The 11513-nt window shown below is 52.6% G+C and overlaps 3 protein-coding genes across 3 annotated transcripts; all 3 read right to left on the bottom strand.

The window, feature by feature from the left end:
* Positions 1-2844: 2844 nt before the first annotated feature.
* On the bottom strand, positions 2845-4511 carry PV06_11500 (uncharacterized protein; the record flags this gene model as incomplete). Its single annotated transcript, XM_016413187.1, has 5 exons — positions 2845-3730; positions 3787-3851; positions 3907-3977; positions 4029-4227; positions 4332-4511. The coding sequence occupies 5 exons, from the start codon at positions 4509-4511 to the stop codon at positions 2845-2847; spliced, it is 1401 nt and encodes a 466-aa protein (XP_016256445.1).
* Positions 4512-4922: 411 nt separating this feature from the next.
* On the bottom strand, positions 4923-5222 carry PV06_11499 (uncharacterized protein; the record flags this gene model as incomplete). Its single annotated transcript, XM_016413186.1, has 1 exon — positions 4923-5222. The coding sequence occupies one exon, from the start codon at positions 5220-5222 to the stop codon at positions 4923-4925; it is 300 nt and encodes a 99-aa protein (XP_016256444.1).
* A 677-nt stretch (positions 5223-5899) lies between these two features.
* PV06_11498 (uncharacterized protein) lies at positions 5900-6439 on the bottom strand (the record flags this gene model as incomplete). The annotated part of the gene is made up of 1 exon (XM_016413185.1): positions 5900-6439. One exon carries the CDS (start codon positions 6437-6439, stop codon positions 5900-5902), a length of 540 nt encoding a protein of 179 aa, XP_016256443.1.
* Between the last annotated feature and the right edge of the window lie 5074 nt (positions 6440-11513).

Genomic DNA, 11513 nt, shown 5'->3' with positions numbered 1-11513 from the left:
TGGCGTGCGGTGACGCCTCCACTGCGACCCCTCGGATCAGCAGCGGTCCAGCATCCTCGACCCTTCGCCGCGTGCGGGAGAAGTGGAGGAGGGCCGTCTTGTCAGGTGCAAACTCCGCCCCGCTGCTAACTTCCCACGCCTCTGCACGAGGAATGACTTTTGTTTGTAGCCTTTCAACGTTCGCCCGCGCACTCGGTCCCACGACCCAGGCATTATAGTCATCCACGAACGCGATAGCCCCTTGTGTCTTGTTGATGGGGGTCTGAACCAGGTCTGCATTGAAGAAGAGGAATAGAGTAGCTGACAGGGGGGAGCCCTGGGGCAGTCCCGACTGCGGGAGATCGACCATGTCTGATGTCTCACCGTTGACCAACACACACGCTTGTCGGTTCGAGCAGAACGATTCGACCCAGCGCACCACCGTCTCGGGCACCTGGCGACATCGCAGGCGTTGGAGAAGGACGTCTCGGTCGACGCCATTGTATGCCCCCTTGACGTCAAAACTGACCAGGCTGAGCACTTTGCCGTCTCGCCAAGCGTCGTAGATCTTCTCCTGCAGAAGCGTGAGAGCTTGGCTGGTCGAATGACGTTTCCGGGCGCCAAACTGGTTCTTTGGCAGGAGAGAATACGTCTCGGCCAGGAAGGATAACCTCTGTGCTAGGACCGACTCTAACGCCTTCGCCAGCGTGGGTAACAGCGATATCGGTCGATAGGACTTTGCGTTCGTGTAGTTTGGCTTGTCTGGCTTGCGCAGCGGTATGATTTTCGCCTGTTTCCATGCTTGCGGGATGATCCCCGTTCTCAATGACGCCTCAAAGAGGAGGAAGATCCACCGACCGAGGATCGGCCACAGCTCTTTCCAGACAACCGCGGGCACGTCATCCAGGCCGGGTGCTTTATATGGCTGCGCCCGGAATACCGCTCCTTTCACCTCATGCATGGTCAGTGGTTCCCACGGAAGCTGGTTGTCTTCTGCCCTCGACACGTGGTCCTGCCTCGGAGGGTGAATCTTGCTCTCGAAGAATTCGTCGAGCAGAAGCCGACTGATTTCGGCATTATCCTCCACCAATCGGTCTCCGACCGTCAGTCCAGGGATACGGTGGAAACCACCGCTCCCGTCGGGTTGGAGGTACTTCGCCGCCTTCCAGATGTTGTCGGTGTTCTGTAGAAACTCGTCCCAGTGACATTTCAAAGAATCATATGTATATTTGCCGTGTCTACCTATCTAGACTATACCCTAGTTTTCAGCCTCATGCCTCAACGACTCTTGGGGTGGACGAGGCCCCTCACGCCTAGGTGACTCTCTGTTTACTCCTTAAGCATACATCATCAGGCCTCTTCAGCTAGGACGACACCACTACCGCCGGTTGGGGTCAGGGCCTGAGTGCGAGTCAGGTAGCAAGTCGCATACGGGTAACAGCTCCTTGCTAGGACGACACCACTTCTCCCAACTTTCTTCAGTAGGCCTTAGTGCGAGTAAGGTAGCTGGCCCCTGCCTCTTTGTACACCGACATGCGCCTCCGTCCTCTCGAGCCACGTAGACAGTCTTGTAGGCTCTGGCCTGCCATGGCTGCCATTACGTGCTACGCCCCGCGAGCCTAAAGACTCGTTTCGCGTTGCCTAGTGCGGTCTCCCACATCTAGGCCGACCATGTCTCGCAAGGGAACCGTGAGATGCTCCTAGCCAGCAAGTCATCCCCGTCTGCGATCCCTTCCTAACCAAGCTTATGTCCCCTCTTCAGTTGTACTTCCTCACGGTGGCTTGTTCCTTTCAGTATACTGTCCTCCTTCTTTCCCTTCCCGCGGTTACTTGTTCTCGGAGTTTAACAGGGCCGGCAAGTCGGGGTCCAGAAGGTCGAGAGGTGACTTGTTCTCGAGGTTTAACAGGGTCTCCCGTAGGCCGCCCACCACGACGCGACAGTGGCTTGTTCTCGAAGTTTAACAGGGCTGCACGTGCCGTAGTAGACCTCCTAAGATAGCATACATCAGAATTAACAGGGCCGCTTGTACGTACCTTTCAAAGGTTCCCGCCACCCTCGCGACGCGTCGTGACACGCTGACTCAGAGTGCATGTAAGCTGAGGGTGTCCTGTCGCGTCAATAGGCGACACCGCTTCCACAAGTTTCGATAGGACTTGCTTCGGTTCCAGGTCCGAGCTGGATACTGACGCGTCGGATGGTTTCTAAATCGATTCCCTCTTTTTTGGGTATTTTGACACGTCGCAGTCGCGCCCTCTCTTTCGTTGTTTAGACTCATCTCAGTTCACGCTTTTTCAGCGCTTAACACCGGACACCGCGAGAAGGTGTGAGTCCATCGTCCCGCAGGCCTCCCGTAGGCCTACGCTCTGCGTGCTCGCAGAGGGCATGAATATAAGCTATATTCGTATTCATTTATTCATTTCGGAGCTCTAGCCATGACTGGGAAGGCGGCAGCAAGACTGGCAGCAAGAGACCGGCAGCACGGTTGGCAGCAAGAGAATGGCAGCAAGAGCGAGACGACCTAGTCGGTTCCAAGGTGCACCTGAATGGGGTCTTGCGTTCGATCATATATTTACGCGCCAGGATGGGCGTCCGCGGTCACGTGAAGCCCCGCGGAGCAGCTCCGATGATTTTGTGGGTTGAACAGGCCGCCAACTGACCACTATTTTGGCTCCGGTCTCAGAGATGGTGTTGAAGATTTGATCCAGATACCTTCGGATGTGGGAGATGACAAGGAGGAGGATTAGTCATTTCTTGGTCATCATTGTAAATACGTTCCAGCCTGCGGAATCTCCCTCTGAGAGCGTGTATATATATGTGCAGCATGGGAGCCATGTTTGTGAAAAAAAAAACCGAATTAATGGAAATCATCTCGAGCCTGAGCATAATCTCATATCCTCAACATATGTTTCGACGGCATCTTTCTTGACGCAGATAGCCTTGGTGTCCTCCTGGATCAACTTCTTAGTCCAGCGGATGATATAGTCACTAATCCAGCCGAGCGCGGTGAGGACAGGTCCATTCGCAATTGGGAAATTGGGGCCACAGCCGACCGCAAAGTAATTCGGCATGTGCGGCACGCAGATGCTCAAGTACGCCTCCGGGTTCTCCTTGAAAAGTTCGTGCATGGAGACGCCATCTCGGCCGTACATCTTCCATGGGATAACGCGGTTGTTGACGAAACCGGTCGCGGTGACGATCACATCGAAGTCCGTCTCCTCTCCTCCCGGGAGACGAATTCCTGTGGGAGTTACAGCCTCAATAGGTGTGTTGACGAGAGTCGCGTTTGGTTGTTGAAGGGCTTCGAGATATCCATCAGCCGGGGTGAGTCTGCGGCACCAAGGCTGCCATGTCGGCAAGAGCTTGTCGGCCAGCCCTGGCTGCTCTTGCACACGCTCTTTCATCACGCGCGTCAACGTCTTCCGGAATTCGGCTTTGAGTTCTTGGGCCGTCTCATCAAAAACCAGATTCTTGAAGAGCCTAATGCTGGTATCCTCGAGCTTTTTGCGATACGCTAGCATTTCTTCTGGGTGGTTCTTGAAGTTCGACTTTTCTTCATCGGTGAACGCGAAATTTTGCCCATCACCATTACGTGTGTACTGGGACATGTAGTTAAGAGAGATCCATGTGGGACTTCGGATGTAGTGCGTGATGGATGTGGCCTCTTTCTGGAGAGCTGTGAATACTTGGACACCAGAAGATCCATTACCGATAACGGCGATCTTCTTATTTCGACAATCTGCCGAGTCGTCCCTATAACAATAAGCATCGAGGTCCGTAAGTGCAACGTTCATGGCCGGAAGGCTTACCAATCTCCGGTGTGGAGTATAGGGCCCTTGAAGCTTTGGAGGCCGGGAATATCAGGCGGGTTAGGCTGACTGTGGCAGAATGAGATATGGATTCTACCTTGGGGAAGCCCTCGCAAAGACTTGCCTCTGGGTGCCCGTAGCGCCGACAAAGATTTCGCACTCGTCTTCGATGATTTGTCCGTCTCTTTGGACTATGAAAATTCAGGATGCTGCTGTGGTAACGGCCCCGGTCAGTCGCGTACCTTTGAGTTTCCACTTTCCGGATTCTTCGTCCCAGGCAGCCTCCACCACTTTCGAATTGAACTGAATGTACCTTTCCAGTTCAAATTTTCGCGCGGCGTCCTCAATGTAACCGCGGATCTCAGCACCAGCGGCATAGTACCAAGTCCAGTCATGTTTGGGTGCCCAAGCCAGGTTGTATGCGTGGATGGGAACATCACACTTCAAACCGGGATAGTGGTTCACCAGCCATGTACGCCGACGCCATTCTAAGATCCGTGTTAGGCCTTGGGCTTCAAGCGAAACCATTAAACCCGGTGACTTACTTCCTTCTCGTAGATGGTGAAATCGATCAGATCAGTTAATTTATTTTCATAGATGATCTTGTAAGCCAAAGTGAGCCCAGCAAACCCCGACCCCACGCATACAAGGCGAATCTTCCGCGGGGTTCGCAGAGGGGTGTTGTTGAACGGGACACAGTACGGGGAGTATTGATAAGAACCCATTTTTGTTCAAGACGTCACCACGAAATAACTATTCTTTACTGAAAAAGCATATCTTGTCAATTCCATAGTTTATATTTAATCAAGTTGTGCTACTCCGATTCCGAATAGAAGAGATATCCTCGATTCGGGCCGAGCTGGTAAAGTGACATTTTTCGGAATTCCTCTCTCGGAACCACGAAACTTAGAGACAGGCTTTAATATAAATTTACGGCCAGAGCGAGTCTTCGAGCGCATTGTTTACCTACAAACGCACCCAAACGTGAGCATTAGAACTATCAAAGTACATCGTACTGTTTGCCAATACCTCTGCCTGCATCTCTAAGCGCACATGTGATACGCAACACTCTCAGTCCTCCATACTCAGCTGGACCTCAGGGTCAATAAACGTGCCTTGCAAATCTATCTCGCAGCTTAGTGATCGAGAACTGGCAGGTCCATGTTAAAGTACTCCAAGGATCCGTTTCCACCGAACACCCAGCCCCCATCTAGACTGAATAGAAACTCGCTTGGAAAGGCACTGTTTCGAGAGTCAGGGCCGGATGGCGAAAATGGTTTGGGCGAAGAAGCATAAGAATTGAGACCCGGGGCAGGTGCCTTGCTCGGTGCTCCGCTTGCCCATGAAAGATCCAATCCTTGGTGCACCCTAGCCGACGGCGCAGCCAGAAATGTCGAGAACTGCTCGGTGACGGAAGACATCCCTTCTCCACCCATGGCGGTCGACATTTCAGCTGTTTGTTCCCTATCATGCACCCAAAACCCTTCGGGTTGAGTAAAGGATTGATCACAGGCATTCCTTGCTCCACGATGGACTGAGGGTCGAAGGGAATTGGGACGAGCAAAGCCTTGTTTGCTCTGATTTGCACTTGAAAGTTTACCTGGAACGCTCTCCTCTACGAGAACACAACATAAGGCTTCCAATGCCCGATTCGCGGGTCCTATATGTTGTGAAAGTGTACAAAGTAGGTTGTTGCCGGCCTTGTAAAGTGCATTTCGGACGATCTGGGGATCCAGAAAATTGGAATGGTGTTGATACTCGGGAACGATATAGTAAAGAGCTTCCACTAGTGAGGCTGTCAGAAGGAAGCCATTACCACGGCTAGCGGGATAAAGGCTCATGTATTTCCCAACGCATTCCAGAATGTCTTTAGAGATGAAAAAGCCGGAGCGGATCGCTGACATTCCTGAGCGTGAGAAGCTAGCGTACCATGTCGAATTTCTAGTCGGAGCGCTTGGTATCTCTAGAAGTCAAAAGAAGCTTCATGCCCTGATGAAGCAGCCTTCTGGCCACTTTCCATAGATTTCGAACTTACAAGGAAAACAATAAGTCGTTTGCGAATCTGATGCTCGGCTTCTCCATTTTTGACAGCCTCGTCTATAATCTCAGGCGTTCAAATCAGTCGAGGGGGCGTCTGCTGTTGAGAGGCCGTGATCCTAGCGTCCATAATCTCTATCTCATCCCATTTGCCGGCTCTTCGCGCCCCGGGTGCGAAGAAATCATCCCAGATCTGCGTCCAAAGCTTGCAGTAGATGACAAAGTTTTGAAGTAGCTCTCGCTTCGGAGCGTCGATTTCTCTGTCCCCAGGCCCGTCAACAACACCGGCCCTGAAGTCGCTGACTGCAACTTCACTCTCCCTAATGAAATAAGCAATACCGCATTTCTCCGTGATATACTTGTCTTGGAAGTATAGAGTCCACCAAAGAGCCTTTCTAGGGACAAGTTCCAGCGGCGTAGTGTACCATCGGTCTTGATTGTTCAAGCCTACGTTGAGCGCCGCTTGGAAACCAAGGAGGACATGACTCACGGCTAGGCGTAGCATTTCGCCCCGGAGCGTATATGCAGCGGCAGTGACGTGGTACGTTATGAAATCGATATCATCTTCGCGAGATATCTCCCTGGATTGCATCAATTGTTTGCCCTGTAGGTACATTGACCAGCCTGGGTGAATGTCTGAAGACGTATCGCATGAGGTCGTTGAAGGCTCTGCCGCACTCTCGCCAGATGCTAAAGCATGGTTCCATTATTGCCGGCGTTGTCACCAGTGATGGTGAGGAGCTTGGGCGCAATATCGAGCTCATGGAGCATCTCGAGGACCGCCGCCGCCATATTCTCGCCCGAATGTGGTCCAGAAAGCTCGACGAAATCCAGTAGCGCTGCCCGTCGTTCAAAGCTCGGCGTGATCCAATGCCCAATTACCGCGATAATACTTAACTGGTGCTCAGACGTCCATGTGTCGAGAGCGATGGCAATACTGTCACAGGTTTGAGCAAGCTCACGCCTCAATCCCTGACGATAATCTTCAAACTCATTCTTGACACGGTCACGGAGAGTGTCGGCACATCTCAGGGGTAGCTGGACTCCTGCAGTGTCAAAGATCGCCTTGAAGCTCGAGTGTTCAACCGTGGTGAAAGGTTGTCTTGTCTGAACGACCCATCGCACCAGTGCTTGTTCAAGGCTATTGCCCTCCTGCCTGGAACACAACATGCGGTCTAAAGGGCCTCGAGCCGGGCTTTCTCTCGACGCTGAACCCGGACCAATGCGATGGCGTGTGCGAAGATGAGTGAGCAAATTTGAAGTCGTGCCGTGGCGAGACGAGTCGGAGGACGACCAGCTACACCGCTTGCAGACGAGCAAGCGATCATTCTGTGGAAGCCGGCCTCTTTTGCTCCACTGTACGTCAAGTTCGGTGATCCAAAAATGGTCTTGAGTCCAGCTAGTATGCATTTTTCGCCTCTTCATCGCGGACCCTACAACGCTGGGGCCTGTCGACAGACAAAGTTCCCCAGATTCTGATGTGAGAACCGTTGGGAAGCCACCGGACACCTGCGAGACCGACTCGGCTGGCAGTGGCCCTTCACCGTCATCGTATTCTTGCGTGTCTGAGACAGTGCTTTGCTCAAGGACCGACGAGGAAGGCGAAAGCGACCTGTCGAGCCCGTTGTTAAGGGCCAGATAGTCTTTGCGAGGTAGATTCCGCGTCACGCGAAACTCACCGAGAGCCACGGCCATGTCTTCCAATACGTGAGCTGTTTGCTCACGGCATACAGCAATAACGGACGGTCAGATCCATCTGGCAAGAGAAGTATGCCTATCGAGATGAATCGCGCTCCAACTAAGCCAGAAAAGCTTGGAAATAAACAAGTTCGCCTACCAGGAACTTTCGAGCCCTCCGGAGCGTGTTTGAAGGGCGCACTACGCGCAGCCTCTCCTGTACGGCATGTATGCTGCTTTTGGGCCATTGCAAGTGCAGCAAGTCGCCTCCGCGCCTCGTAATTGATTCGGTGTAGGTGAGTTGGTTCAGGTTACGGATATAAATACATCAATTTGAGATGAGTTTACTCGCGTGAAATCCGCATCGACCTTCAACCGCTCTGAACTGCGCAAAACAATGGAGGCCGGACACTCAACATGTTGGAAAGCGGTTGTGGAGCACGACGCAAGCTTCTCTGGGTAGATTATGACATTTGCAAGCTTACAAGGGTCAAGAATCAATGTCGTCGTTTGGTGGCCGGAACGGATCAACTATCTGCCGAACATGAAGTGAATAATGTGAATACGAATACGAATATTGCCCATATTCGCGTGAATAAGTATTCACTTTATTCGTATTCGCATAGGCGAATATGAATATGGCCCATATTCATATTCGTTTATTCATTTCGGAGCCCTACTCGAAGGCACCCCAAAAAGAGTTTGGTGGTAACCTTCGCAATGGCCCGTAAGGCGGGGCGAAGTCTTAACAGTGGTACTGTAGGGGTATCGAAGCGTATCCGTCTGGTAGCAGTTGTATCCGTGGGCGAGAGACTATGAGTGTATCCTGTCTCGTCCTTCACCCGAATAATCATTTGCTGCCAGTCGATTTCGGGGTTAGCGAGACGTAACCAGTCGAGACCAAGTACAAGGTCGTAACCAGGAATGTCAAGGATACGGGTTTGAATATCCACAATATACTTGCTGATACGAAGGGTTATCGTTGCTTTCCCTTCGCTAACGGCATAGGCGCCGTTGGCCATTTGTACCCAGTACGGAGTGGTGTCCTTTTCGATTGGAACCTGCAGTTTACGAGCTATTTCAGTTGATAAAAATTGTTCAGTAGCACCCGAGTCAATCAGAATGTTGACGGGTTCAGAACAATTGGAAGAGCTCGCAACACCACGTAATTGACAGGTTTCATCCTGAAGGTAGGTCTTCATCGTATAGAACTGCTCAGCCTTGTGTAACTGATCGAATTCACTAGTATATTTGGGTTCTGGTTTGGGGTACGAAAAGGTAGTCTTAGGAGACTTCTGAGAGTTATTCTGATTATGGAAAGGACCAGCAATTGCCCGTAACTTCCCGGAACAATCTGGTTTTTCCTTGTCTTTCCAAGGTGGACGGAGATCCTTAAGAGGTTCTCGCTCTCGTCGAGGTTGTCGTCAAATACAAATCCACGTCCTCGAAGAGACGGACTGTTACGTTTAGGTACTGATGCCCCCGGGCATTTTCGCAAGACACGATCAGTCGATCCGCATCCAAAGCATGCTCGGTGATTTTTGCACCATTCACGCCACTCAGGCGTGCTTTTCTTTGGCATTACGGAAGGATACGATACCTTGCGAGTGTTCTCACGTCTCGGGGCGCTAGCTAGAGAAGTGCCACCGAGTAACGACATAATGCGGCCAGTTGCGCGAAGACCCATCCGTTTGCGGACTTGAGCCTTAGCAGTTTCGACCTGTTGCTGTCGATCCGCGCACTTGATATAGTCAAAGAGCTCGTAGTCATCCCATTCAGGGTGTTCTGCCATGCCGATTTGGATCGCGGCATCAAGGCCAGTTCGAAAATGCTCTTTTATCTCAGATGCGGCTTTAGCCGGTTCGATACGAGCCGCTAAGTAAACGAGGTCCTGTGCGTAGTCCATGACGGGACGATCACGTTGTACACAGGCGTGCCATTTATCTCTCAACCGAGATTGTTCATTGTCGTCCTTAAAGGTATCACGTAACCATTACAAATACTCAGGAACAGTCTGAATTGAGCCGTGAGTAAGGGTGTACATGCGATGCATGCGTCCTGTGAGGTAGTTAGACGCCATCTCAACCTTCTCAGGTTCACTAGTCCATTGGCCTCGTCGATCATAGAAGTTGATCCAGTTCGTAACGTCGCGTATATGATCGTCAAGCTGACCATTGCTTCGATCACCATCATACGCACGTGGTTCTGTTACGGATATGAGATTATGCTCAGGCTCGAGATGTTTTTCCATTAATTCGTTATTCCCATCTTCACAAACATGGCTCCCATGCTGCACATATATATATACACGCTCTCAGAGGGAGATTCCGCAGGCTGGAACGTATTTACAATGATGACCAAGAAATGACTAATCCTTCTCCTTGTCATCTCCCACATCGGAAGGTATCTGGACCAAATCTTCAACACACCCCCTCAGATCCTGCTGATGTGGTGATGCTACCACTGAGACGAAGCTGTTCCAACACTCGCTTCCATTTGCCTGGTCCCAGAGGCTTCGTCAGGCCATCGGCTGCTTGTTCATCCGTACTGACGTATCGGATGGTGATGTGGCCCATGGCGGCCTGTTCGCGACAGTAATGGTTGCGAACGTCGACATGCTTGCTGCGTTTGTGGTTGGCGTGATTATTCGCCAACGAGATCGTCGAGATGTTGTCCTCGTAGATCGGTATCGGTTGTGACACTGACACGCCCAGTTCGACCAGGAGCTGGCGAATCGAGTTCGCCTCACGGATTGCTTCCGTCAGGGCCGCGTACTCTGCCTCCGTCGTCGACAGGGTGACCGTGCGCTGGCGCTGCGATTTCCACGACACCGGGCCACCCCCTAACACGAAGAGGTATCCACTGGTCGACCTGCGTTGATCGATGTCTCCGGCATAGTCGGCGTCACTGTAGCCGAACAGAGACGGCTCGTTGTCCTTTTGTTGGAAGCGGATGCCGAGATCGACGGTGCCGGCCAAGTAGCGGAACACCCGCTTAACCGCGCCCCAATGCCGGGCGCTGGGATTGTCGGCAAATCGCGCGAGAAAGTTGACCGCGTACTCCAGGTCCGGTCGTGTCCGGTTGGCCAGAAAGAGGAGACTGCCGATCGCCTGAAGGTACCGAGTTCTCAGCTCTCCATCCTCCTGCCCGTCGAAGGCGCCGAGGTCGTGGTCCGTCATCGGGGTCGGAACCGCCTTGGCCTCGCCGAACCCAAACCGCTCCAGGACCTTGCGAGCATACGGAGCTTGATGCAGACGGAGGCTGTTCGGTTCTCGCTCGATCTGCAGCCCCAAGTACGACTGAAGCGGGATGTCTTTCATCTTGAACCGAGCCTTCAGTCCGGAGCGCAGGTCGTGCATCGCCCCGTCGTTCGATCCCGTGATCTGAAGGTCATCGACAAAGACCATCACGATGACATCGGTTGCTGCATTGGTGAAGCAACACTGGTCGCTGTGAAGACTGCGAAAGCCCAAGTCAGCGAGTGCTTTACGGAGGGACTCAAACCACAGATGCGGGGCTTGCTTGAGCCCGTAGATCGACTTGTAGATCTGGCACACCGATCCCGCGGGATAAAACCCTTCCGGTGGGCTCATGTAGATCTCGCTGTCGATCAGGCTGTGCAGAAAAGCACCCGTCACGTCCATCTGGTATATGGGCCAGCCTCGAGACGCCGCGAGGGAGAAGACCGCCCGAAACGTACTGGGAAACAAGGTGGCCGCGAAAGTGTCGAAGAAGTCGATGCCTTCCTGCTGCATAAACCCCTTCACCACCCATCGAGATTTGTACTCTTTGATGGTGCCGTCCGGCTGAAGCTTCACCTTGTACACCCATCGTCCCGGAATGAGTCTTCGTCCCGGCGGCAGGTGGGAAACCACCTTCCAGGTGCCTTGGTCTTCGAGCTGTCGCACTTCACGCTGCATCGAAGCCTGCCACTGAGCGGAGGCCGGTGACTCCATGGCTTCCTGATAGGTCTTAGGTTCCTGCGAGAGCGAAGCGGGTTCCGTCGCCAACAT

The sequence above is a fragment of the Exophiala oligosperma genome, assembly GCF_000835515.1.
Source record: "Exophiala oligosperma strain CBS 72588 unplaced genomic scaffold supercont1.36, whole genome shotgun sequence".
In the NCBI taxonomy this organism is placed as follows: Eukaryota; Fungi; Ascomycota; class Eurotiomycetes; order Chaetothyriales; family Herpotrichiellaceae; genus Exophiala; species Exophiala oligosperma.
Note: the sequence above shows the minus strand (reverse complement) of the source record. Positions and strands in the feature narration are given on the sequence as shown.